This window comes from Corythoichthys intestinalis, chromosome 6, assembly GCF_030265065.1.
Source record: "Corythoichthys intestinalis isolate RoL2023-P3 chromosome 6, ASM3026506v1, whole genome shotgun sequence".
Taxonomy (NCBI): Eukaryota; Metazoa; Chordata; class Actinopteri; order Syngnathiformes; family Syngnathidae; genus Corythoichthys; species Corythoichthys intestinalis.
The window spans coordinates 16,218,462-16,245,865 of record NC_080400.1 but is presented as its reverse complement, the minus strand read 5'-3'; the positions used below and the strand labels follow the sequence as shown (position 1 = coordinate 16,245,865).

Sequence of the window (27,404 nt, the reverse complement as noted above, 5' to 3'; positions counted from 1 at the left end):
TGGGGCAAATAAGTATTTAGTCAACCACTAATTGTGTTCTCACACTTGAAAATATTAGAGACGCCTGTAATTGTCAACATGGGTAAACCTTAGCAGTGCAACGGTTTGCGGTTCAAAACTGAACCGTACGGTTCGCCCTGTACGGTTCAATACGCCTTTATGAACCGCGCCTTTTTGGTTTTGCAATTACAGTAATTTATTCCGAACGCTTGTGGAATGAATTGGTCAAACTCTGTGTGCCTGTGTGTGACGTGAAGCGCAGCTGTGGAGAAATTCCCGCCCCGTGAGTAAATGTCCAATCGCTGTCAAGCACCTGTGTAATAGGAGCCGAGTAACGCCCTCTCTCGCTTACGACCGAGGTGAAAGTGAAACAAGAAAGAAAACAAAAAAAGTTATGGCGAGCGGAGGAGTCGACAGACCGATTTTTGAGGAGGCACCGGCTTCTTTCAAATCTGCGGTGTGGCAACATTTCAGTTTCCCCGTGGACTACAGTGCAGACAGAGAAAATATTGAAAAAAAAATAATACCCTATGCTAACGCCAACACTTCTAACATGACTTGGGTACCTCAGCCGGCATCACCCACAGACATCGCTTTCTCAGAGGAGGACAACCCCGAAGATGACACCAGTGAAAACACACGGGTCTATAGAAGAGGCGTTCCAAAAGCCTTACAATATCAGGTCAGAAAAACACAAGAAAATAACCCACGCAGTGGTGATGTGCATTGCAAAAGACATGCAACCATATTCCGTGGTTGAAGATGCGGGCTTAGTTAATTTAATTGCAACGCTTGACCCGCGTTATATTGTTCCCTCGCGGACATATTTCGCCAACAACATAATCTTTATGAAATGGCACGCAAAGCCATCGAAGATGATTTCGCGAAAGCACATAGTTTCGCCCTGACCGCTGATAGTTGGACGTCCCGTGCTACAACCTAACTGTGACGGTCCACTATAATTCATACCTGTCAAGTTGTATGGTCTCGGGGTTATTTATACAAGTGAGCACTGATTTTTAAATGTGTACGCCGTACGTTACGTTCAAAATCTGCACGTTTTTCGTGCATTGCGTTTTTGTTTTTGTTTTTCATCCGTTTGGATTTGGTCACGCGTTTGGTTTGTAGCAAACGCGATGCTAGGCGGTTCCAATATTTCCTGACTGTGGCCGACATCATACAATCTACGCCTAGATACCTCATGCATATAGAACTACATGCGAAATGACACACGGTAGCGTTAGTAAACAGCCGCCATTTTAGAGCAGTAAACTTCTCAGAAAGGCTCTGTTGTAGTAAACCTTCCGAGCGAACCTAAGCAACTTTTTATCCAAAATACTCCTAAATTGGCAAAATCTTGACTTAAGTGTATCTTTAAAGGATGAAACAGTTTTGAAATTTTCACATGTCGAAAGTAGACAGAAAGGAACTAAGGCAAAAACGGGAGCAATTTACTCAACTTTAACGGTTGATTCACAACATTAAATTACCTCCAAACATAGCAAAGGTTACTATGTTTTTGGGTTTGTTTGTTTGTTTTTTTTTAATGAAAAAAAACATGAAAGGTATCACCAGTTACTTTGCCAAGTAACTTTTTTACTACTGTGTGTGTATTTCAGTAGTCAGTCACTACACTTGCCAAAGAGCTAAGAGGCATTTTAACAGTCGAAAATGTTTACATTTTAAGTGTTTATTTCATTTTTTTAAAAAGCAAAATAAAGGCAGTTAAAAAAAAAAAAAAACGCAAACCAAACCGAAACCGTGATCCCAAAACCGAGGTTCAAACCGAACCGTGGGCTAACTGAACTGTTGCACCCCTAGTAAACCTCAGCCATGAGAGACAGAATGTGGGAAAAAAAACAGAAAATGTGTTGATTTTTAAAGAATTTATTTGCAAATCATGGTGGAAAATAAGTATTTGGTCAATACCAAAAATTCATCACAATAATTTGTTATGTACCCTTTGTTGGCAATAACGGAGCCCAAACGTTTTCTGTAACTCTTCACAAGATTTTCACACACTGTTGCTGTTATTTTGATCCATTCATCCATGCAGATCTCCTCTAGAGCAGTGATGTTTTGGGGCTGTCATTGGGCAACACGGACTTTCAACTCCCTCCACAGATTTTCTGTGGGGTTGAGATCTGGAGACTGGCTCAGCCACTCCAGGACCTTGAAATGCTTCTCACGAAGCCACTCCTTTGTTGCCCTGGCTTTGTGTTTGGGATCATTGTCATGCTGAAGGACCCAGCCACGTCTCATCTTCAATGCCCTTTCTGATGGAAGGAGATTTTCACTCAAAATCTCTCGATACATGGCCCCATTCATTCTTTCCTTTACACAGATCAGTCGTCCTAGTCCCTTTGCAGAAAAACAGCCCCAAAGCATGACGTTTCCACCCCCATGCTTCACAGTGGGTATGGTGCAATTCAGTATTCTTTCTCCTCCAAACACGAGAACCTGTGTTTCTACCAAAAACGTTCTTTTCTGGTTTCATCTGACCATAACACATTCTCCCAGTCCTCTTCTGGATTGTCCAAATGCGCTCTAGCGAACCGCAGACGGTCCTGGACGTGTACTTTCTCTAGCATGGGAACACGTCTGGCAGTGCAGGATTTGAGTCCTGGCGGCGCATTGTGTTACCAATAGTAGCCTTTGCTACTGTGGTCCCAGCTCTCTGTAGGTCATTCACTAGGTCCCCCCGTGTTGTTCTGGGATTTTTGCTCACCGTTCTTGTTATCATTTTGACGCCACCGGGTGTGGAGGGAGTTGAAAGTCCGTGTTGCCCAACGACAGCCCCAAAACATCACTGCTCTAGAGGGGATCTGCATGGAGGAATGGGCCAAAATACCAGTAACAGTTTGTGAAAAGCTTGTGAAGAGTTACAGAAAACATTTGGCCTCCGTTATTGCCAACAAAGGGTACATAACAAAGTACTGAGATGAACTTTTGGTATTGACAAAATACTAAATTTTCCACCATGATTTGCAAATAAATTCTTTAAAAAAAAAAATCAAACAATGTGATTCTCTTTTTTTTTCTCTCCACATTCTGTCTCTCATGGTTGAGGTTTACCCAATTACAGGCCTCTCTAATATTTTCAAGTGGGAGAACTTGCACAATTAGTGGTTGACTTAATACTTATTTACCGCACTGTATCTATGCACGCGGCGATAATTCGCAGCCAGGAAAATTACGCCCTCATTTTTATTTACCGTGCGATAATTTGACTTATGGCATATCGCGACAGGCTAACTATGTAGGGATTTTTTTTAAAATGGCCAAGAGCACCGACGTGCAGGTCACACAAACAGCTTATATTTCAAGTAAAGGGCCGATAAATACAGTCCTGTTGACCACAATTGTCCCTCGGGGCCACACGTTCGAGACACCTGTTGTTAACTAAAAAATATATATATATATTCATAAAACTTCTTACCTGCATTGTAGGTGCATTCTTTGGATTTGCTGAAATAGGAGAAAAAATACAACATTTTAGCATGTTAGCCTCAAATTGATTGTCCCTAATTTTCTTGTTTTTCCTGGTGTGACTTCTTTCAGAAGGTTCCCATGGAAACGTTGCCTGGACGCCAGCGAAAGAGGAAAAACAGACTGAGGAACTCAAACGGCTAACAAAGACTTGTTTTGTTAACAACGGATTCTGGTCCAGTTGGGCGGAACTACCAACAGAACCAACTTTAACGAGCACCTCTAACAGCCAATCGGTGGCTGCCTACTGATGCGTGTAGTCAATAACCAGTCATGTGTGCACATCATCACCATAAAGTAATCACACACTGTAGACACACAAACAGAAACACACTGTTTGTGCTTTGTGTTGTTTGTTCCCCCCCCCCCCCCCCCCACTTTGGTTTTTGAACCAGTTTGCCATGTTTTTCACCACTTGTTAGTGAAAACAACATTTGGTTTTGATTGACTACAGATTTCAAGGATGAAACTGACTTGAGGTTATCCTCGCTGGTCTATGTGAGAATCTTAATGCATCGTTACTTTGCTTCTAATGGACTCAAAAACCACACACTGCACTCCATTAGACACTTTTTCATGGCGTCCGACTGAGTGATGTAATCATCAAATCTGAAGAAAAGTACTTAACTCATTCATTACCATTGATGCTGCTGGACATCTAGAGTCAATAAACACAGTTTTTATTTGTACAAACGTGCAAGCAGCACTTGAACTCAACACAATCCATCCGTTTCAATGCTCAATAAAAGAAGAATTACTGCTGCCTGCATTAAGCAAACGCTATACAACCAAGCTCTTAAAGTCATGAGGATGCATTTTTCCGAACGTGCATGTGCGTGCATATCTGTCCAGACGGATGTCTTTTGGCTCTGGCTCCAGACATTTAGTAAAGCTGCAGTGTGTATTAATAATGCATACACACAATAGACTTCTACAGTGACCACAGCACAATTCGCAAGATTACTTAGCAACACAAAACACTCATTAAAAGTTCAAATTACACTTGAGAAAAATGACTCCAAAAGCAACTTCATTTCTCCTCCCGTTCCTCTTTTGAATAAGATTTTAAGTCGAATTGGAAGTAAAGTTTACCTGCTAGATTTCTTCATAGCTGCTTGCGTCCGTTAGAACAAACCGTGACAGTGACTGAGTGTGTGTGTTTTGCGGCACTTCCTTCTTCACCCTGCCAACTCATATGCTTCCCCTCAACCAATCAGGAGAGACTTCCTGAATCCAGTAACACCACCTCCTTCTCCTCCTCCCAGCTTTAAATGAGAAATGTGAGGCCACTGCACCATCTTGTAAGGTTGACTTGATGCAAGAATTATGATTTGTTTGCATCACGAGCAAATTTACTCTCACCTACTCAATTATATTAATTATTACACATACGCTATACATCTACCGTATATTTATCTGACACGCATTAACTTTTCAAATTATTACCAAATAAAAGTATGGGATTTGATTCAAATAAATTATTTTATTTTATTTTATTTATTTACCTTTTTGTTTTACTACAGTGGTGTGAAAATGTATCTGAATCTTTTGGAATTTCTCACATTTCTGAAAAAATGACAATCAATGTGATCTGATCTTTTTCAAAATCACACTGATGAAATAACAGTGTCTGCTTTAACTAAAACCACCCAAACGTTTGTAGGTTTTCATATTTTAATGAGGATAGTATGCAAACAATGACAGAAAGGGGAAAATAAGTACAGTAATTTTCGCACTATAAGGCGCACCTGACTATAAGCCGCCATCCACCAAATTTGATACGAAAATGGCATTTGTTCATAGATAAGCCGCACTGGACTATAAGCCGCAGCTGTACTCATTGTATTATGGGATATTTACACAAAAAGATATAATAAATGGTAACACTTTATTTGACAGCAGCATCATATGACTGTCATAAGACCAAATGAACCACCATGGATTCATTGCTTCAAGAAGCTTCATTTGGCCATCACTGCTCCCTTAGGGAGACAATCAACCTCTGCTGCCACCTGCTGTCAACACTGTTGTTGTCGAACATGCCTCCTAGCATGCATTGCAGTGCTACAGAGATAAATAACAGTCAAAATTCATGTTCTGTGATAATTATTTCTTCAGTTACTGTTCCAGTTGTTTTTAGTTATGGTAAAACTTTATTTGACAGTGGCGCCATAAGACTGTCATTAGACAATCATAATTATGACATTACACTGTCATGAGCATGAACGAATGCTTATGACAGATGTCATTTAGTGTTATCCGGCAAATTATCTCACTTTTGAATGGATGTAAAAGATCCAAGCTGGACATAAATGGAGTTAGAGACTAAATTTGCTGAATGACACTTAATGACATGAGCATTCAGTAATGCCAATGATAGTGTCATGTCATAATTATGATGGTCTTATAACAGTGTTATGATCCGCCGTCAAATAAAGTATTACCTATAAACCCAAATAAATCAACAAATAAACCGCACTGGATTATAAACCTTAAGATTCAAAATGAAGGAAAAAAGTAGCGGCTTATAGTCCGAAAATTATGGTAAGTGAACCATCACATTTAATATTTTGTGGCCCCCCTTTTGGCAGCAATAACTTCAACCAGACGCTTCCTATTGCTGCAGATCAGTCTGGCACATCAATCAGGACTAATCTTGGCCCATTCCTCTCTACAAAACTGCTGTAGTTCAGTCAGATTCCTTGAATGTCTGGCATGAATCACTGTCTTTAGGTCATGCCACAGCATCTCAATGGGGTTCAAGTCTGGACTTTTACTTGGCCACTCCAGAAGGTGTATTTTCATCTTCTGTAACCATTCTGAAGTTGATCTACTTCTGTGTTTTGGATCATTGTCTTGTTGCAGCATCCATCCTCTTTTTAGCTTCAACTTTCTGACAGACTGCCTCGGATTTTCCAGCAAAACATCCTGATAAACTTTTGAATTCGTTCTTCCATTAATGACTGCAAGTTGTCCAGGCCCTGGGGTAGCAAAACAGCCTCAAATCAAGATGTTCCTGACACCATGATGTTTGATGTTTGTGAGCTGTTCCATTTTTCCTCCACACATGATGTTGTGCGTTACTCCCAAACAATTCAACTTTGGTTTCATCAGTCCACAAAATATTTTGCGAAAACCTCTGTGGAGTGTCCAAGTGCCTTTTTGCGAACATTAAATGAGCAACAATGTTTTTTTCCAGACAGCAGTGTCTTCCTCCATGGAGTCCTCCCATAAACACCATTCTTGGCCATAGTTTTACATATAATTGATGTCTGCATAGAGATTTTGGACTGTGCCAGTGATTTCTGTATGTCTTTAGCAAACACTTTAGGTTTTCCTTTTTTACCTCACTCAGTATTCTGCGCCGAACTCTTGGCGTCACCTTTGGTGGACTGCCAATTCTTGGGAGAGAAGCAACAGTGCCAAACTCTCTCCATTTATAGACAACCTCTCTGACTGCCGATTGAGGAACATCCATACTTTTAGAGATGGTATCGTATCCTTTCCCAGCCTTATACAAATCAACAATCCTTGATCGCAGGTCTTCAGAAAGCTCTTTTGACCGAGCCATGATGCACATCATACAATGCTTCTCATCATTTCTTACAAGGTGTGTGTTTTATAGTGGGCAGGGCAGCTTTACCATTCATCAATGATTGGGCACACACCTGAATTAAAGTGTTTGGTAAAAAATACTTTCAATTGCTCTTTAAGTCTCCTTAGGCAGAGGGTTCACTTACATATTTTTCCCCCCTTCTGTCATCGTTTGCATGCTATCCTCATTAAAATATGAAAACCTACAAAGGTTTGGGTGGTTTTAGCTATTGAAGTTTATGAAGAAATGTGAGAAATTCCAAAAGGTTCAGATACTTTCTCACACCACTGTACAAAATTGGGCATTTACCTTTATTATAAAGACATTTAATTGAGAATGGATTCCTACTGTAATTATCGGACTATAAGCCGCTACTTTTTCCCCACTCATTTTGAATCCTGCGGCTTATTTGTCGATTTATTTTACGTTAATAGGTAACACTTTATTTGACAGTGACGTCATAAGACTGCCACAAGACCCCCATAATTATGACGTGACATTATCATTGGCATTAATTAATGCTTATGACATATATAATTACCGTATTTTTCGGACTATATCGCAGTTTTTAAAAAAAATTTTTTTTTTATATAGTTTGGCTGGGGTGCGACTTATACTCTGGAGCGACTTATGTGTGAAATTATTAACACATTATTATATCATTGCACATGTTATTTTGGTGTTTTGGAGTGACACTGATGGTTTTGTGAACTTGTTAGCATGTTCTTTATTCTATAGTTATCTGAATAAATAACAAACTAATGATAGCTATGTTACACTAACATACCGGCCACGTTCACGTTTCGTTGCTCATGCATCATGTAACATTATCATACTGTACACTTATTCAGTATGTTGTTATCTATTGTATTTTTATTTTAAATTGACTTTCAAGATGACATATCTGTTCTATGTGTTGGATTTTATCAAGTAAATGTCACCAAAAAAATGAGACTTTTTCTCCAGTGCGACTTATATGGTTTTTTTTCCTCTTCGTTGGGCATTTTATGGCTGGTGCAACTTATACTCTGGTGTGACTTATAGTTCGAAAAATACGGTAATTGTCTTCCGGCAAATTATGTCACTAACGCCATTAATGCCCAGCTCGGATCTTTGACATCCTTTCAAAATGGCCGGATGACACAAAATGACATCTGTCATAAGCATTCCTTAAAACTCATGGCAGTGTCATGTCATAATTATGATGGTCTAATGACAGTCTTACGGCGCCACTGTCAAATAAAGAGTTACCAAATACCTTACCTAGCAACTAATGAAACAACTGGAACAGTAACTGAAGAAATAATTAGCACAGAACATGAATTTTAATTGTTATCTACAGCTGTAGCGCTGCAATGGATGCTAGGAGGCATGTTGGAAGACAACAGTGTTGACAGCAGAGGTTGACTCTCTCCCCCAAGAGAATAGTGATGGCCAAATGAAGCTCCTTGAAGCAAAGAATCTATGCAGCCAATTGGTTCAAAGTTTCATGGTGATTCATTTGATCTTATCACAATCTTATGATGCTGCTGTCAAAAAAAAGGATGCCGGTTGACATCTTTTGGTGTAAATATCCCATAATACAGTGAGGACAACCCCGGCTTGTAGTCCAGTGCGGCTTATCTATGAACAAATGCCGTTTTTGTGTCAAATTTAGTGGGTGGCGGCTTATAGTCTGGTGCGCCTTATAGTGGGAAAATTTCGGTATTTTTTATTGTAATGGATTACCAACTCCTCTTCGATTACTAACCCTTTAACATTGAACGTGTCGGATGCGACACGTTTACGCATATCATCTTTGAAGCCTCGTAACGCTGTAATTACGTCACCCACATGCCCCTGGTTGCTCTCGTTTGAAAGTACGGAAGTTGATGTCCACACCAGTTTTTATTTGAAGTCAATCGACCAAGTAAAACAGGAGATAATGTCACTTGAGTTTTATAGTTTTCTTGCACTCATAAATATGCATTGACACGCTGCATGAACCATGTGTGTATCTCCATATTTCCATCATTTCTTGTCCTTTTTTCAAAACCGAAAGCAGCACAAAAGACTACATATCCCAAGGGCCGTTGTGAGGTCAAGAAGTACGAACCTAATGTGAACATTTTTAATAAATTGACGAGCAAGGCGCCAACTAAGGGAAAGGAGACACGCGTAGCAAGCAACGGCCGGTTGAATTGAGCTAGCGACTTTGAAACGTGCAGAATGAATCGAAAACTAAATTTAGCGCCAGCTAATGCATTATTTCATCAACTCAAGGAATAGGATGAGCTCTATTTGTCATTGTTTTCCTCGGATCAGTCGGCGTCTCGCCGAGTAGAGGTGACAGCAGCGCGCGAACGGCGGATGAGTAGGCTGTGTGACGTTGTATGTGACGCAGCTTAGTGACATGTTCAAAAACAAACTTTATTGAGTGCGCAAAAAAAAAAAACTTTATTGGGTCGCATCCCTAAAAAATTTTGAATTGAACTGAACTGCTTGTCAATATTTTTGAAAATACTTTTTTTTTTTTTTCAACGTTTGTTAATTTTTCTTCACTATGAATCTTTGAAATTTTTATATAGATGTGTGTTCGAGAAGCTTGATTACATGTAGATATATACCTTTGATAAGGTGATGGGTACAATACCTAACTTCACAAAGAGATATCCTCCAAACCCTTTTTCTGTTGGATAATATATATTAAAAAAATTCTCACTATTTTGCACTGTATATAACATGTTTTGACCATAGTATGTGTGAAGGCCAAAAACGCCTATGACCATAGCTGCTGTTTGTGTTGAATTGTCAAACATAAAACTATTAAATCTTATTTTTTTCCTATTGAATGTTTATCTTAGCAAGTTAAATAAATATTATCAAGCTTCAAAACGGTTGGTCTAGCATGTTTGGTTGTCAGTGGGACTTCAACATTACAAATTTTGAAAAAAGATTTTGGGATTTTTTTTTTTTGTCTTTTTGGGTCCAAAATGTGGATTAAAGTTGGTCAGTGAAGAAAACAACAGTTTGGACATGAAGTTCAAGGTATCCTGAAAAAAGGGACCCAACTTGGCCATTGTGAACAGTTTTTTCTTTGAAATATAAAGGCAACATCAAAGGCATGCAAATTCGGCCGAAATAGGCTTAGGTGTTAAAGGGTTAGTATTCAAACAAATTATGAATCGGCTGCCATTGACAGCGACGTCCAATTCATCAGAACTAGCAGGGCTGTTAGCAATCATTCACTCACAGTGTCTCCCAGTTAAATGCCAGTGAATATGAGAATTCAATATTATTTTATTGTCAACAAAAACTTAATATTATCACTGATTAGCTTCATTTTATATTCTAATGAGTCAATCATGTGTAAAGCTTGTAACTAAGTATCAGGTGTAATAAAAGTCTGTTAGTGTTGACCTTTTCCCGCCTGTCGAGCTGCTGGACGAAGTTGTTCGACTCCGACTCTCAGCCGCCGCCGCTTCCCTCCTGACCAACGTGAGGCGCTCTGTTGACATGCTCTTCCTAAGCAAAGATAAATCGATATAAATATATACTCTTATATGAATTTGTGCACAATTCTACCTCTTGATGGAGTTCAGAACATCCTTCTTGGGCGAGGACGGTGACGAGAGAAGGCGTTTGTGTTGAACGTATCCGTTGCTCGTCGGCTTGGAAGGGAGCGCTTGAAGTAGCTGACGCACTGAACGCAACACAAGTACGTGTCAGATGATAAACATGCAGAGGTGGGTAGTAATGCGTTACATTTACTCCGTTACATATGGGGGAAAACACTTAGGTGACTTGAAGTCCCACTCTGAGACCCCCCATTTGGCCAAATTTCAAAATTGTCCTATTTGCATGTGTGATACATTATTGGAAAGCTTAAAATCTCAATTTTCTGGGGGAAGAAAAAATTTGAAGAGGAGGGCATTTTTTAAAAATTATTAAACAGCAAAACCCTCACTGGAGGTGAGAGCACGTGAGAGCAGAATTAAAGATGCAACGATTTTGACGAGATATTATTGCGTACTTACCTCTTTTCAATCCAAAAACTCCATGTAGCGTGTATTACCGAGTGTCAAGACACAGCTGTGAATGGCCAGAGTCGGATTTTTTGCGGATTTTATGGGTGAAACATGGAAATATAACAAGGGTCGCGATGCAGTAACCGCAGACATCAAGGAGTGGTTGAGATGTTCATTTTCATATATTTACTCTTTTAAATGCTTTTTTTTTTAACGTAATTTTCTTTGTTTGGATCGATTATTCATCATCTAACATCGAAGAAAATGCGACAGTAAAAAACAAAAAAACAACAACAACAATTAAACGATAATTATGATGTAGATATCCGTGACTTTTTTACACTCGCCAGTTTTTTCATTGTGACGCAATTTGTTTAAAAGTTTAAAATATGCGAGTGAATAATTTTTTTAAAGTCATTTTTTTAAAACGAAATATTAGCCATCAATTAAGGATTCTAAGCTAAAAACGACAGAAATTTTGAATAATAAATATAATTAATTACCTTCGTTTTATGGCTGGGTTGAAACAAAAGCGGTTGCGCGACGTCTCCAGAGTAAAACAGACAAATAAAAAATAGTTCGGGGGCTTCATGCGCCATCAATCTGCTATGGGCAGCATATAGACCCTACTCACATGACGTCACAACCACGCCTCCGCGCCATGTTGTCCGTCTACTTGTCGTGTATACGCATTACCGCTACGTAAATTCCTCCTATTATGGCTTGTTTTTCTGCTCGTTAACATTAATAATCATAATGGTGAAGGCGTGTGTGGCGGTTGGTTGCAGTAACAGAGAAGATAGACAGAGAGACTTGAAGTTCTACCGTATTCCGAGAGACCCGGAGAGGAGAGCGAGATGGACTGCTGCATTTCCACGAGAAAACTGGGCTCCAAGCAATTACCACGGATTATGTAGTAGTTATTTTATATCTGGTAAGATGCATTTGATATATATTTAGAGGGTTTTGGGCTGACAACCACAATTAAGATCATTGCGAGGCTAATCGCCGACAACATACAGTTTCAAATTCAAGATGCTTATTTCTTCCACCATCATTACATTTTGAATAATATTTAGCTGGTACCAAGTGAAAGAAGCTGGCCTCGTCTACGGATCATCAGTTAAACAGGTGTGTCCAAACCTTTTGCAAAGGGGGCCAGATTTGGTGTGGTAAAAATGCAGGGGGCTACCTTGGCTGATTTACATAGAACAATATATTTAAACAAATTTTAGCAAGCCCTTCTGTGTGTCACATTTGCTTTATTAATTTTTTTAAATTCATAATTTCAACAGTCTCGTCTTTGTGGCGTTCTCTTTCGACACTCGGGCTCTTGCGAAATACTGCTGTGAAATTAAACTAGCTTCAAGTTGCTGCGTATATCGTCCCTGTAATGTTGTACATGTCAGCGTGTCTTGTTTGGTAATATTGCGTCACATCGAACTCTTTGAAAACAGCGACTGTCTCTTTCCAAATGAGGCAGACACAGTTGTTGCGTTTTATTGAAGAAATAGTCCAATATCCACCTATCCTTGAAGCGTCGGCCATCACAGTCAACTTTTTTTTTTGGATTGATTGTCGCCATTTTAGGAAATTGGAAGTAAAGGGTCACACGGGGTAATGTTGCTTAGAGTGCTGCTCTTAAAGTTTTTCAAACTTCCGTGAGAATAGGCTGATTTTGTGTGGACAAGATAGTTGTAGATATCAGGGTAGCAGATGTCAGGTAGAGAGGGCGAAGACAGCGGGTCGAAAAATATCGATTTAGGCATCAAATATGGATCTGGCGAATGGATAGACTGAAGCTTTTCCACATAACACCTTTTATGCAACGCATCCAATGAGTTTACAGCGTCTTAAAGCACCGGGGCTTCCATGAATTGCTCTACAAACTGAACGACTAATTGAAACCATTGAGAATAGGGCTAAACAGAGACGGACAATATGGCGGCCGGATACAGCAACACGTCATTCTGTGACGTCGGTGAGTAGGGTCTATAGACATATTATTCTATCAAACACAACAGTTGTTTTGGCTTAAAATACAGCAGTTTATTTTAAAGAGGGGTGCAAGAGCAGAAACTGATTTTTCAGTCCTGTCTGTGTTTTCCGCCATATACTTGAGTAGCTTTTGGAGAAAAATGCACTTCTTAGAGTTTTACCACGCAATACTTTTTACTGGAGTCGATTTGCACAGAAGAAATACTACTCTTTCTCCGCTACTTGGGGCTACACAAGTCATTACTTTTTTCCTTTTTTTTAACATACCTCATTTATTAGGAGAAAGCAGCGAACTGGAAGGGGTTATGGGGGAGTAGAAAAAAGGGGGAGAGACCGAGAAAGCACAAACAACAACAAGAAGTACATTAAACGCCTACTCTAACTATGAATATGTTGTAGGGGTGTAGCGGTACACAAAAATCTCGGTTCGGTACGTACCTTGGTTTTGAGGTCACGGTTCAGTTCATTTTCGGTACAGGAAGAAAACAAAATGCAAAATATAAATGTGCTAGTTGTTTATTACACACTTTTGTGCTTTCAACAATAGGAGCATTAGCCTATACAAAGCTAGAATTCTGCTCAAAAAGTAGCGGGTATTTAAAGTAGGGCTGTCAAAATTATCGCGTTAACACGCGATAATTAATTTTTTAAATTAATCACGTTAAAATATTTGACGCAATTAACGCACATGTCCCGCTCAGACAGTATTCTGCCTTTTGGTAAGTTTTACAGCAAGGCTTTTTGTGCTGTCTAACAGCGAACTCTTGTGGTCGCTTTGCGACATGGTTTATTGTTTTCTTGCCAGTTCAATATGGCTGCACGACGTCTCGGGCTGACGCCTACGTTGTAATGTTGTGCTTATATGATCCTTGGACAAGATTTGTCCGTAAGTATGGTTGTTGTAAAGAATGTACATATTATGTTAGTAAGCGAAATGTTATATTTTTTGTACGAGACGCTTTTTGTTTATGTTTAGTGAACCTGTATAGCGTGCTAAGCTAACGTTGTTGCTAATGCAATGCTTGTGTACTTTTTTTTGTAGTTTTACGACGGTCTAAAGAGGACAATGGTTTGAGGCCATTTTAATAATAAATCAGATGAAAAAGGAAGAAGTCTGATTATTAAGGTGTCGTTCACTAGCTGTCTAGCTTTGGAAAAAGTAGACGCTTCTGAGTGAGGACAGCATAGACAGATTTAAATGACAGTAGAGTGAAATGCCCACTACAGTCCTTATGTACCGTATGTTGAATGTATATATCCATCTTGTGTCTTATCTTTCCATTCCAACAATGTATTTTACAGAATACATATATCATTTACAGAAAAATATGGCATATTTTATACATGGTTTGAACTGCGATTAATTACGATTAATTATTTTTTAAGCTGTAATTAACTCGATTAAAAATTTTAATCGTTTGACAGCCCTAATTTAAAGATAATAATCCAACAACGATTTGCCTTCGAGACCCCGCGTATTGGTCAGCTTTCTTTCTGTAGGAAAGAAAAAAAAAAGTCCTGTGCTCAAGAGAAAAGCAATCCCAATGACAAAGATTTTAACATGTATTTTACAAATGAAATGCCTCAATGAATCATTTTTTTTTTCTTATGAATGGTTTTCAAAAGCTTTATTGGTGGATTTTCTCAAGTTAAAGCGCCACACAGAAATCAATAAATTTAATTGTGTAAGCAGGATCTGTGTATTATTCTTATTATTTAATTACAGGTGTTTTAGCTCATTTTTATTTATTTAAATGGGCGATTATTTATTTTATTATGTGTTTATATTTTACAAATGTGACGTAGTATTCATTTATATTGTATATTTTATGTTGTATAACTTTACTTCCTATGTGAATAGGACAGCAGTAAATCAACAAAGACAAGTCAACTGTGCCCCGACATACCACTCAAGAGATCTGATGGACTCAAAAAGTGGGTTACATATTAGTTTGAAAATCGACCGGATCCACCGTATTTTTACACGAGTGACGTCCGGTCTGCCCGATCCTAGCTAGTAGTATTGACGCAGGAGGGCCGCGTCTCGCGTCAAATAATAAACTCTGCCGTTCTTTTCGTGTGCATCGCGTTGAGCCGCTTCTGGGACGCGTCTAACACGCGGCCGCACTGCAACTGGTGTGCGTTGGCTGATTGACTTTAACGCCCGCGTTTTACTGTGTTCTTGCGGCGGCCACGTTGTCGCGCCGTTGATGTTTCTGGGTTATATACTGTTCTACCGTGTGGGTCCTCATTATAGTAGAGAAGACAGAGTAAATATAATCTACACAAAGAAACTGTCACCCGATCGACTCACAGCCTCGAAAAGTAAGGGTTACATCACGTCAGAAACTCGTTCGGTACGCCTCCTTTCCAAACCGAGCACCCCGTACCGAAACGGTTCAATACAAATACATGTACCGTTACACTCTTAATATGTTGGTACTCTCGTTAGCTAGGTGTATTACCGGTTGACACCATGTGGGGGCCTGATAACCAAGGAAAAAGCGAGGGGGGGTGGGTTTGAGAGAAGTGATTGGGAGGAGTGAAGTGTACATCAATAAGCCATGTGGTCTAGAACCCAGTATTTGTGTGAATCCCTTGCGAGTGTGAGTATATTGGCATCCTATTCTATGTTGTCAGATCGCTAATCCTGACACCAAGGTTTTCTACTTGAGTGTGTATAATTTCACCTAGTCACGCGTGAGTTCCATCTAACATGTGACAGTCCCGCAGACGAGCGGAGATGCCGCGTGGGTGCCGCGAGCCAGAGCAGCCCATCCCTTCTCTCGCAGCCCTCTTTATTCTACTTATACCCCTTTCCCACTGGCCAAAAAACCCGTGTCAACCCACTAACAATCGGCTTTTGGTGGCAGTGGGAAAGGTGCAGCGACCCGCCTCGACCCGTGTCAATCAACCCGCTAAGTGACCCGCGTTAAAATCACCTCGGCTCTGATCGTCATGCAGTGTCAAAGCAAAACCCCGGGTCAACAGTCAACACTAGAGGTGTGCAAAATTTCCGATTCTTAGATTATTCGCGATTCGGCCGTGGAAGATTCGAGAACGATTCACAAACATCCAAATTCCGATTATTGAAATATGCGAAGCGGAAGTACACAACACTCAGCGCGCCACGCGGTCTACGGGATGGAACGGAGCGAGAGTAGCTAAACATCATGCTTCCCATTACCCGGCCCCTCGGGTAATGCCAATGCTCAACTCACGGCTCTAGCTCAACTCATGCAACGAGATAAAAAAAACACAACAACATACCTGACTGCTGCCGAAAAGCTGCTACAAGTACATCCATATAATGTTACGGTGGATATCATTTATATAGGACTAGATGCATTATAGATGCGGTAGTGTTAGCAGCACATCTACAAAAAGCTAGATGCGGGCGTTATAAACGGCCGCCATCTTAAAGCAGTACACTTCCCTGCAAGGTTGTTGTAGCGAACCTTCCAAGCAAACCTAATTAACTTTTTATCTAAAATACTCCTAAATCGGTAAAATATTGACTTGAATCTATCTTTAAAATAGTTTTAAAACTTTCACATGTCGAAAGTAGACAAAAGGGAAATTATGGAATAACGGGAGCAATTTTAACAAATTTAACGGTTGATTCACAACATTAAATTAATTGAATGTAGTTTAAAGCTGCTTACACAGAATGCGGACTGGAGTTTTTTATTTAATGTTATTTTTGTATATTTGTTTACTGCTATATGTTAACTTGATACTGAAATAGTAGTGTGGTTTAGCCTGAGAGTATTTTTGAACGATTTTGGAACTAATGTACAAAACATTAAAAAAAAAAAAAAAAAAAAGGAGGTGGGTGCATCAATAATCGTTTTATAATCGAATCGGAGCCTCTGAATCGTAATCGAATCGTTAGGTGCCCAGAGATTCCCAGCTCTAGTCAACACCCTAATTTACATCGTGATGTAGGCTCTTACGTGATGCGCCATAACAACATGCCAGTCGCCTCCCATTTAACACGCCCCACAACCGTAGTAACGTCGATGCCAACAACAAAGCTATTAGAAAAAGAAGAATTCACGTCGCCTACGTTGCCTCAGCACAAGCAGAGTGTTGATCCTTTGCCGCATTTCGACCATTTTGAGGGCAGTAAAAACCATGAAAACAGAGAACACAAACGGAAAGGAGGCTTCCATAATGCTCTGCATTGTTTACTTCCTTGAACTGAATGAATTCGGTCGCACTTGTCAACTTTGATCTTAGCATGGTGACGTCACGTAACCTTACGCATGGCTGAGGAGGGGTGGGGGGGTTAGACGGGTGAAAAAAAAAAAAAAAAAAAAAGACACGGCTTTTTTTTTTGTCAGTGGGAAAGGTCCCAAATGCCAATTGCTAGTGGGTTGCATCGGCTTGGAAAAACGCACGTTGACCCACTAGTTTCAGTGGGAAAGAGGCATTAGTGACTTTATTTTTGCCAGAGATCCAGAGGTCTCCGTTTCACCAATAGACCCTACTCACCTACGTCACAAAATGATGTGTCGCTGTATCCGGCTGCCATATTGTCCATATTTTTTAGACCGATTCTAATTGTTTTCAATTAGTCGTGCAAGTTATAGAGCAATTCATGGAAGCCCCGGTTTTATCTGACGCTGTAAACTCATTGGATGCGTTGCATAAATGGCGTTATGTGGAAAGGCTTCAGTTTATCCATTTGCCAGATCCATATTTGATGCCTAAATCGATGTTTTTCGACCCGCTGTCTTCGCCGTCTTTGCCTGACATCTGCTACCCTGATATTTACAACTATCTTGTCCACACAAAATCAGCCTATTCTCACGAAAGTTTGAAAAACTTTAAGAGCTTGGAGGCTTATAAATACTTCGTTGCTGGTTGGGTGAAACAGATCCTCGTCCACGAAAATTCGGCAGGAATCTATTTTGTGCTCGGGAAGGTGAGTTACGAAATTTTCAATTCAAAATCTTTTGTTCTTGCTAACATCCACTGTCAAGTCTAATGTATTTCATGTCATTTGTCAATGGAGCTAGGGCTTTTAATGTTTATATGGTTTAGCGATAGCACTCTCACTACATACATATATTAATATGTAATAAATATGAAGTGCGATAGCACTACTCCAGATTGTCCCTAGTTGAATTTATTTTTTGGCTTTTGACCTCAATAGTGAAATTGTAAATTAATTGTATGAAAACTGTCTTATTATCCCCTTATAATTATATATTTTCAGGTAGTTCATTCGCAACGTCTGAGTGTATGTTGTCGGCGATTAGCCTAGCAATGATCTTAATTGTGGTTGTCAGCCCAAAACCCTCTAAATATATAATAAATGCATCTTACCAGATATAAAATGACTACTACATATTCTGTGGTAGTCGTTAGGAGCCCAGTTTTCTCGTCGAATTGCAGCAGTCCATCTCGCTCTCCTCTCCGGGTCTCTCGGAATACGGTAAAACTTCAAGTCTCTCCGTCTATCTTCTCTGTTTTTGCAACCGACCGCCACACACGACTTCACCATTTTGATTATTAATGTTAACGAGCAGAAAAACACGCCATAATAGGAGGAATTTACGAAGCGCTAATGCATTATCATGACGAGTAGACGGACAACATGGCGTGGGGGCGTGGCTGTGACGTCACGTGAGTAGGGTCTATAGACGTCGCAACAATAACCACATGACTCCTTCATGGTTTTGGTGTATTTTTTGGCCTAATATGACCATGTACCGTATTGGCCCGATTATAAGACGGCCCTGAGTATAACACGACCCCCTCTTTTTCAAGACTCAAGTTTGAAAAAAGACTTTTTGAACACCAAATTAATATTTATACAGAAAATAATTAATTAATCAATTATTAAATAGTTATTTTGCCTCTTTCAAATCTTAATATATGAACATTTAAATGTGCAATCACATTCGTAAATGAATGGCTTCTGTTTTTTTAAATGTAAATAAACCAATCTATTGTTATAAAACAACAAAATTGCAATAACTGCATTAACCATCAAAGTGAAGTCTAACTGTAACTATAGTCTTGAAACAAATCTGAATAAGGAAAAACATTGCAATAAAATAATGCAATCTGGTTAAACTTGAGAGTAGGTGAGATCTGTCATGACAGAACCTCGCTTCAATGATATCTGGCGCCATCTAGCGTCGTGAATGGGGAGCGTAGCTGAGATCTGTCATGACAGAACATCGCTTTAATGATATCTGGCGCCATCTGGCATCGTGAATGGGTATGACGTCTAGACCACGAATATAAGACGACCCCCTCTTTTTCATTCTTATTTCAATGCAAAAAAACACCATCTTATATTCGGGCCAATACGGTAATAGGTTACAGTACAGTAAAATAATAAGAGTAGTCACCGAAACATGTCAGGTAAATAAAACTACCTAAAACAATTGTCTGGGATAAAAGAAAAATTCAACTATCTATAAGTGTAGACAAAATGAACTAAATACAACAGTTTTTATAGATGAACTTGTGCTTGGAAAAAAAATATACCATTATTTTATTTTATTTTTTAATCTGAGAATGTAAGCAGTTACAATGTTACTCATGACTTGAGTATTCGTTTCAATGAATACTTCAACTTGAGTACATTTTTTGGATGACTACTTTTACTTGAGTAACGCTACTCTAAAATTTGTGGCTACTTTACCCAAATATGTCAATAAAAGCCTAAAACCGAACCATATGTAGTACTTACCCTTGGTGGGTGGGGCCGTGGCAGGCAGAGACCTCCTCCCGGAGGAGTTGCCGCACCCAGGCTGCTGCGAGGCCAGACTCTGCTCCTCGCAGCAGCCAAGGCGGCGCAGGGCGTCGGCCAGCGCCGCCTTCAAAAGCTGGATGTCGTCCTCCTGAAGCTGAAGCCTCTGCTCCAAGTGAGACACGCGGTCCTCCATGTCCAAGTTGCTACCCGCTGACATGGTGTCGTCTGAAGGGGGGCACAGGATTTTGCACGTAAATTCATGCTAAATCATCAAACTTAAGAAGTCTAGCATTCAGTTTTAAAGTGGCCATTTTAAACCTATTCTGTCTTATGTCATTTTCGGCATGGTTTCTTGAGACTTTTTTTGTGGGCTTACTCATGTGAGACATCCCTATCAAAACAGCATTAATGCAAAAGCTACCATCAATAATAGGCGTGGGAACCTCTTGGTACAGCACGATACGATACGATTTCCGATACAAAGCTCATGATAACAATGATCTGACGATATGGCGATACAACAATTATCGATACATTGGTCATGAAATCATTCTATGATATTCTACAAACGATTAATAAACAGAAAAACAAGGTTCTGCTGTGTATTGGAATGAGTTTATCACTAGTAGACGTCCAATCCATTTGAAGTGGGAGGGTGGCAGCGAATGAACGTTCGTTCGTTCCGTCAGTGGCAGCCAATGCCAGGCAATGAGGTAATTTTGGGCCATTTAAGGTCATTTACAGTGGGGCAAATAAGTATTTAGTCAACCACTAATTGTGCAAGTTCTCCCACTTGAAAATAAGAAGAAGCATTTCAAGGTCCTGGAGTGGCCTAGCCAGTCTCCAGATCTCAACCCCATAGAAAATCTGTGGAGGGAGTTGAAAGTCCTTGGTTGCCCAACGACAGCCCCAAAACATCACTGCTCTAGAGGAGATCTGCATGCAGGAATGGGCCAAAATACCAGCAACGGTGTGTGAAAAGCTTGTGAAGAGTTAAAGAAAACATTTGGCCTCTGTTATTGCCAACAAAGGGTACATAACAAAGTTTTGAGATGAACTTTTGGTATTGACCAAATACTTATTTTCCACCATGATTTGCAAAATAAATTCTTTAAAAATCAAACAATCGGATTTTCTGTTTTTTTTTTCTCCACATTCTGTCTCTCATGGTTGAGGTTTACCCATGTTGACAATTACAGGCCTCTAATATTTTCAAGTGGGAGAACTTGCACATTTGGTGGTTGACTAAATACTTATTTGCCCCACTACCAGTCTTTTTCAGTTACTTCCTGTTGACTTTTGGGGTATTTTATGGGTCACTTCCTGTTTATTTTGAGTTACATAACAGGAAGTGACCTGGGAATCACCCAAATGAATAGGCAGTGACTCAAACTCAACAGGAAATGACCTAAAATGAACAGCAAGTGACCTGTAAATGCCCTGAAAATCTTTCAGAATGACTGTGACTGCTCTGGTTTAAATAGATTGGGCGTCAAGCACCGTCAATGTAGCCTTAGAGTTAACTGAGACACTATCGTGTTGGAAGGTTTTGGTAGCAACTTGTTGGTTCCTTTTCATTCATTTTTTTAAGACATTGACACCTTTTTAAAACGATATCTCGATTCTTGGCAGGAGCATATAGATAACCTTTGGGGATACAAAGTATCAAGATATATCACCATTTCGATATTTTGTCACACCCCTAATCTATAATATTAACTTTTTTGTTTTCTAATAGCGTTTCTTCAGCACGCTGTCCGGCCCAAACCGTTTGACCTACCGACACCATTTATACCAGAATTCTCATGCAACCTTGACGCTCTTTTATTCGACACCCCAAAGATGGCAGTTCGCCCAAAAACTGCGTTTAGGGGGTAAAAAGTGAAATTTCGAAACGTTATTTGTCCTTCACCTTTTGTCCAAATCACATCGTTTATACTCGGGCTGTCCCAAACGATTATTTTTCTCCCGATCATTCAGCAGACTTTTTTAACGACTAATTGACTAGTCTAATAATTTTTAATTAACTTTTGTTTTTGCTGATCTGGCAATTAAATTTTTGAAAATCCATAAAATGCTAGCGAGCCTGAAACGGCATGCTTCAAACCAAAATGGTGGATTTTCCGTGTTTCATTAGGTATGGCTCCTTCAGCCTTTATTGTGGGTCTCCTCATGAAAGACATGCCCACCAAATATCAGGTTGCTCGTCAAACTATTGCTGGAGGCTGAATTCTTTTGAAAACTCAGAAACATGGCATCAAGTCGAAAATGGCAAACGTCCTGTGTCTAACCATGTTTGACATTTTCCCACAGACGAGTAGAACAAAAGTGATTATATGAAACCCGATCAAATTCAATAGTTCAAAAGAGGACATAAGAGGACAAAGCAACTCTTCCATTTTCAATGATGACATCACCATTGGCACAGCGTTAGCAAAAAAACATTTTTAATCTGTGCTCCAGAGTGGCAGATTACACTCCAACACAAGCGCCCTCATTCACTACAGATGCCCGCGACATTGCGATCCAATCAAAAGTGAGCGATAAAGCAGACGGGAAGTGGTGGGAGCCTCTTTTGCATAAACCGCATCAAGATGGGGGTCGTAAAATGAATAACACAAACGCTGTAAAACGTTTCACTTCCTCAACACAGTGGCAGTGCTTGTCTTTGTAGGGCGTGCAAACATGCATACATTTTCTGAAAACTTGGGGCATTTTTTTAAATAAGTTTTAATAGCAATACGGTCATATTTACTTCTAAAATGATTTTCATTTAAAGAGAGAAAAAAGGGTAAATTTAGCCCTTACAGGGCACTCACTGAATTTATTGGCTATCGTTTACTGCGCTCGAGGTTCAATCCATTTTGATTGGGAGAACTGCCCCCCCAGTCAAAATGGATTGGACGTCTAGAATATCAATGGCACTGAAACGTGAGCATTTGCAGCCAGTTCATCTAGGTTAAATTAAATGGGTGTCTGTTGTTGTCAATGGTAGGTTAAAAAAAATGCGTTATTAGGAGGCGTAACCATAGTGTACATTGGTATAAAAAAGTATCTGAACCTTGAAATTTCTCACATTTCTCCATAAAATCACCATGAAATGTGATCTGATCATTGTCAAAATCACACAGATGAATAAACAGTGTCTGCTTAAACTTAAACCACCCAAACATTTATAGGTTTTCATATTTTGATGAGGACAACATGCAAACAATGACAGAAGGGGGAATAATAAGCAAATGAACCCTCTGCCTAAGGAGACAAAGAGCTATTGAAACCAATTTTTACCAAATAATTAAAGTTGGGTGTGTGCCCAATCACTGATGAGTGGTTCAAAGCTGCCCTGCCCACTATAAAACACACACCTAGTAAGAATTGTCTTGATGAGAATCATTGTCTGGTGTGCATCGTGGCTTGGTCAAAAGAGATGTCCGAAAACCAGCGATCAAGGATCGGTGATCTGGGAAAGGATACAAAACTTCTTTAAAAGTCTGGATATTCATCAATCAACAGTCAGAGAAGCTGTCTACAAATGGAGAGAGTTTGGCACTGTTGCTTCGCTCCCAAAGATGACGCCAAGAGTTCAGCGTAGAATACTCAGAGAGGTAAAATACAACTCTCGAGTGTCTGCTAAAGAGTTACAGAAATCAATGGCACAGTCCAATATCTCTTCACACATCCACTATATGTAAAACTTTGGCCAATAATGTGTTCATTGGAGGACTCCACGGAGGAAGCCACAGCTACTAAAAAAAAAGAAAAAAAACATTGCTGCCCATTTAATGTTCACAAAAAGGCTATTGGACACTCCACAGATTTGGCCGCAAAATATTTTGTAGATTGATGAAACCAAAGTTGAATTGTTTGGGAGTAACACACAACGCCATGTGTGGAGGTAAAATGGAACAGCTCACCAACATCAACATCTCATCCCCACCGTGAAGCATGGTGGAGAGAGCATCATGATTTGGGGCTGATTTTCTGCCTCATGGCCTGAACAACTTGCAATCATTAATGGAAGAATGAATTCAAACGTTTATCAGGGTGCTTTGCAGGAAAACCTGAGGCCGTCTGTCGGACAGTTGAAGCTAAAAAGATGGATGGATGCTGCAACAAGACAATGATCCAAAACACAGTAAATGAACTTCAGAATGGTTTCAGAAGAACAAAATAAACATTCTGGAGTGGCCAAGTCAAAGTCCAGACTTGAACCCCATTGAGATGCTGTGGTATGACCTAAAGACAGCGAGTCCTGCCAAATATCCCAGGAATCTGACTGAACTACAGCAGTTTTGTAGAGAAGAATGGGCCAAGATTAGTCCTGATCGATGTGCCAGACTGATCTGCAGCTACAGGAAGCGTCTGGTTGACATTATAGCTGCCAAAGGAAAATATTCAATGTGATGGTTCACTTACTTATCCCCCCCCCCCCCCCCCTTCTGTCATTGTTTGCTTACTATCCTTATTAAAATATGAAAACCTATAAATGTTTGGGTGGTTTTAGTTGAAGCAGAAACTTTTTTTCATCTTTGTGATTTTGACAAAGATCAGATCACATTTGATGGTGATTTTACGGAGAAATGTGAGAAATCCCAAAAAGTTCAGATATTTTTTCAAACCACTGTATTTCGGTTTTTACTCATTTAAATGTTATTTTTATTAGCATTTCAATCATTTATAATTATATTTATTCACACAACAATACAAAAATAATGATGAATAAATAAAAACGCTTGTCTCATAAATGTTTATAAAGTATTTTGCCAGCAAGACCCAAGTGATGTCCATGTAAGTAGACGCCGGGTCTTTCTGGGGCTTTTTAAAAAATTTTTAAATTATTTATTCATTTTAATCACCAAAATACTCTATTGCCCACAAAAAGGTTTAGGGCGGGTGGGTTAGCCACCTGCGGCTCTAGAGCTGCATGCAGGTCTTTGGCACTGCCCTAGTGGCTCCCTGTACCTTTTTAAAAAATGTTTGAAAACAAAAAATGTGTGTGTGTGTCGTTGCGCCGTTTAGCTGCAAGATTTGCATTATAATACACGGATGCTTTTTTTTCCCCAATACAAAAACTAACACACACTATAGGTGAAATAGAACGCTGTTTTTGTAGTAGCCTAGTAGTAGTACGTAAACTATCCAGCATGCATGTGTACTGCCATTGTGCACACGTTGTATGGAGAAAAAGTGCGAGTATGACAAATTTGGACCGAAATGGCTGTTTTTGGATGGGAAAAACAAAATAAGATGTTGTGCGTGACTTCAAGGAACCCTGGTTGATGGTGATGATGAGAGTTAAATTTGGCTGCTGCCCTCTTGGAGTGCCCATCTAGTTTTTACAGCATTTACCATATTTACACATTTTACTGAGAAAAACTAAAAATGTATATTGCCCAAATAATACCGTAAAATGGAAGTTTTCCATTGTTAACATTACCGTATTTTCTTAATTTTTATTTGCTGTAATTAAATGTATTCAATGCAGTTAAAAGACCATTATTTGTTCTACAGATTTTTGCTGTATGTTATTACTCATATATTTTTTTACAGTATGGAGTTATGGACATCGATCACCATCAATGGCAGTGAATGAGTTAATGATGAGGACTAAAAAAGCTGCTCTGTGGTGCAAAAAAAGGTGCAGTGTCATAGACTGCTGATCAATATCACCTACAAAGGCACACACACATCTGCTTGCTATTCATCCAGCAGCCCAGATAGCAGCAAGGTGAGGTTTTAAAGGGAGCTAAGGTCATGTGACGGCTGCCAGGAAGCATATAAATTTCCATAAAAGAGGATGAAGATGAGGAAGGTTGACATGGATGATGAGGATGGGGCTGGTCGGGCCTACCTGCCATCTTGCCCGCTTGCTGGCTGTTCTCCATCAAAGTGTCCGCAGAGCAACAGTCAGGGAGGCGTCGCGTCCACTCAGCACAAACCCCGCCCCGGCTCGGCTCATTCAACCCCCCATCCTGCTAACTCACTCTTCCTTGTGACCACACCTATTTCCTGCTTCCATCACCCTATCGTCAGCATCATTACGGACAGACACCGGCTGGCAACACAAAGTCAATGACACACACATAGGGCTGCAGCTATCGATTATTTAAGTAATCAGTTATTCTATCGATTAGTTCGTTCGTATAATCGAGTAATCAGATTACAAACATTTAATGCGTTGCAGAACAAATTTAAGGAGATGTAAAAGAGAAACAAGTGTTTATGCTTGAATTAAAATGTATTTTGGACTGCTAAGATCGCACTTTTAAGATAGCATTAAATGCGAATACAAAATAAAATACCTCAGTGTTTCTTAACACTATTCAGAATTAAGCCTGTCGCAATATGCAATAATTCCATTTATCGCACGGTAAATAAAAATGAAGGCGGGAATTTTTCCGCTGCAATTTATCACCTCCCGTGCACGTGCGTGCGCGTGTGCAGGTGACGTGCTGTTGAAAATTCGGCTTCCTTATTACCAATTAGGCAAAATGCATTTTCGTTCTGGGTCCGGCAAAAAAATAGCGCCGGAGCAAATTTGTTCCCATTATATCTTATTGTTCAACGTATACCGGCCGCGTCAGTGCTCGGGATTGACTGCGGACCATCTCCGGCGTGCCGGTCCACCGGTGGTCCTCCTCCGTTCGCCAGTCTTTATAAGTTAAGGTGACAGTTCTTATTGTGGTAACATCGCCAAAGAAATCACCAGCTTCGTCAGGTTTCTAATCATTTATTCCATCAACTCGCCGAGTGTCCACTGCTGTTGAAGCCAGGATCGAAACAGAAAGTAAAATAACACTCTCCTGCTCACCGTCTGCCCCGTTCAGTCCGCCACATTAGAACCCAATTTGTTACATTATTACAGGTAGTGTACTATATTATTATTATTATTGCTAGTTAGAGCTGGGAATCTTTGGGCACCTAACGATTCGATTACGATTACGATTCAGAGGCTCCGATTTGATTATAAAACGATTGTTGATGCACCACCCTCCTTTTTTTTTTAAAATGTTTTGTACATTAGTTCCAAAATTGTTCAAAAATACTCTCAGGATAAACCAAACTACTATTTCAGTATCAAGTTAACATATAGCAGTAAACAAATATACAAAAATAACAGTAAATAAAAAACTCCAGTCCCCATTCTGTATCAGCAGCTTTAAACTACATTCAATTAATTTAATGTTGTGAATCAACCGTTAAAGTTGTTAAAATTGCTCCCGTTATTCCATAATTTCCCTTTTGTCTACTTTCGACATGTGAAAGTTTTAAAACTATTTTTAAAGATAGATTCAAGTCAATATTTTACCAATTTAGGAGTATTTTAGATAAAAAGTTAATTAGGTTTGCTTGGAAGGTTCGCTACAACAGCCTTGCAGGGAAGTGTACTGCTTTAAGATGGCGGCCATTTACTAACGCCCGCATCTAGCTTTTTGTAGATGTGCTACTAACGCTACCGAATCTATATTGCATCTAGTCCTATATAAATGATATCTACCGTAACATTATGTGGATGTACTTTGGAGCAGCTTTTCGGCAGCAGTCAGGTATGTTGTTGTGTTTTTTTTAATCTCGTGGCATGAGTTGAGCTAGAGCCGTG

The 27,404-nt window shown here is 39.7% G+C and overlaps 1 protein-coding gene across 2 annotated transcripts in view; it reads right to left on the bottom strand.

The window, feature by feature from the left end:
* Positions 1–27,404, bottom strand: part of LOC130917222 (echinoderm microtubule-associated protein-like 2) — a 72,553-nt gene that overhangs the window by 23,601 nt on the left and 21,548 nt on the right. Inside the window, exons 2-5 of one of the 2 annotated variants that reach the window (XM_057838391.1) lie at positions 19,802–20,029; positions 10,649–10,766; positions 10,484–10,588; positions 3,440–3,468 (exon numbers count right to left, since the gene is read on the bottom strand). In XM_057838391.1, coding sequence (XP_057694374.1) covers positions 3,440–3,468; positions 10,484–10,588; positions 10,649–10,766; positions 19,802–20,029 — 480 coding nt within the window. Of the gene's footprint in view, positions 1–3,439; positions 3,469–4,581; positions 4,744–10,483; positions 10,589–10,648; positions 10,767–19,801; positions 20,030–27,404 lie in introns of those variants that run through there. The other variant, XM_057838392.1, reaches the window with a different exon arrangement.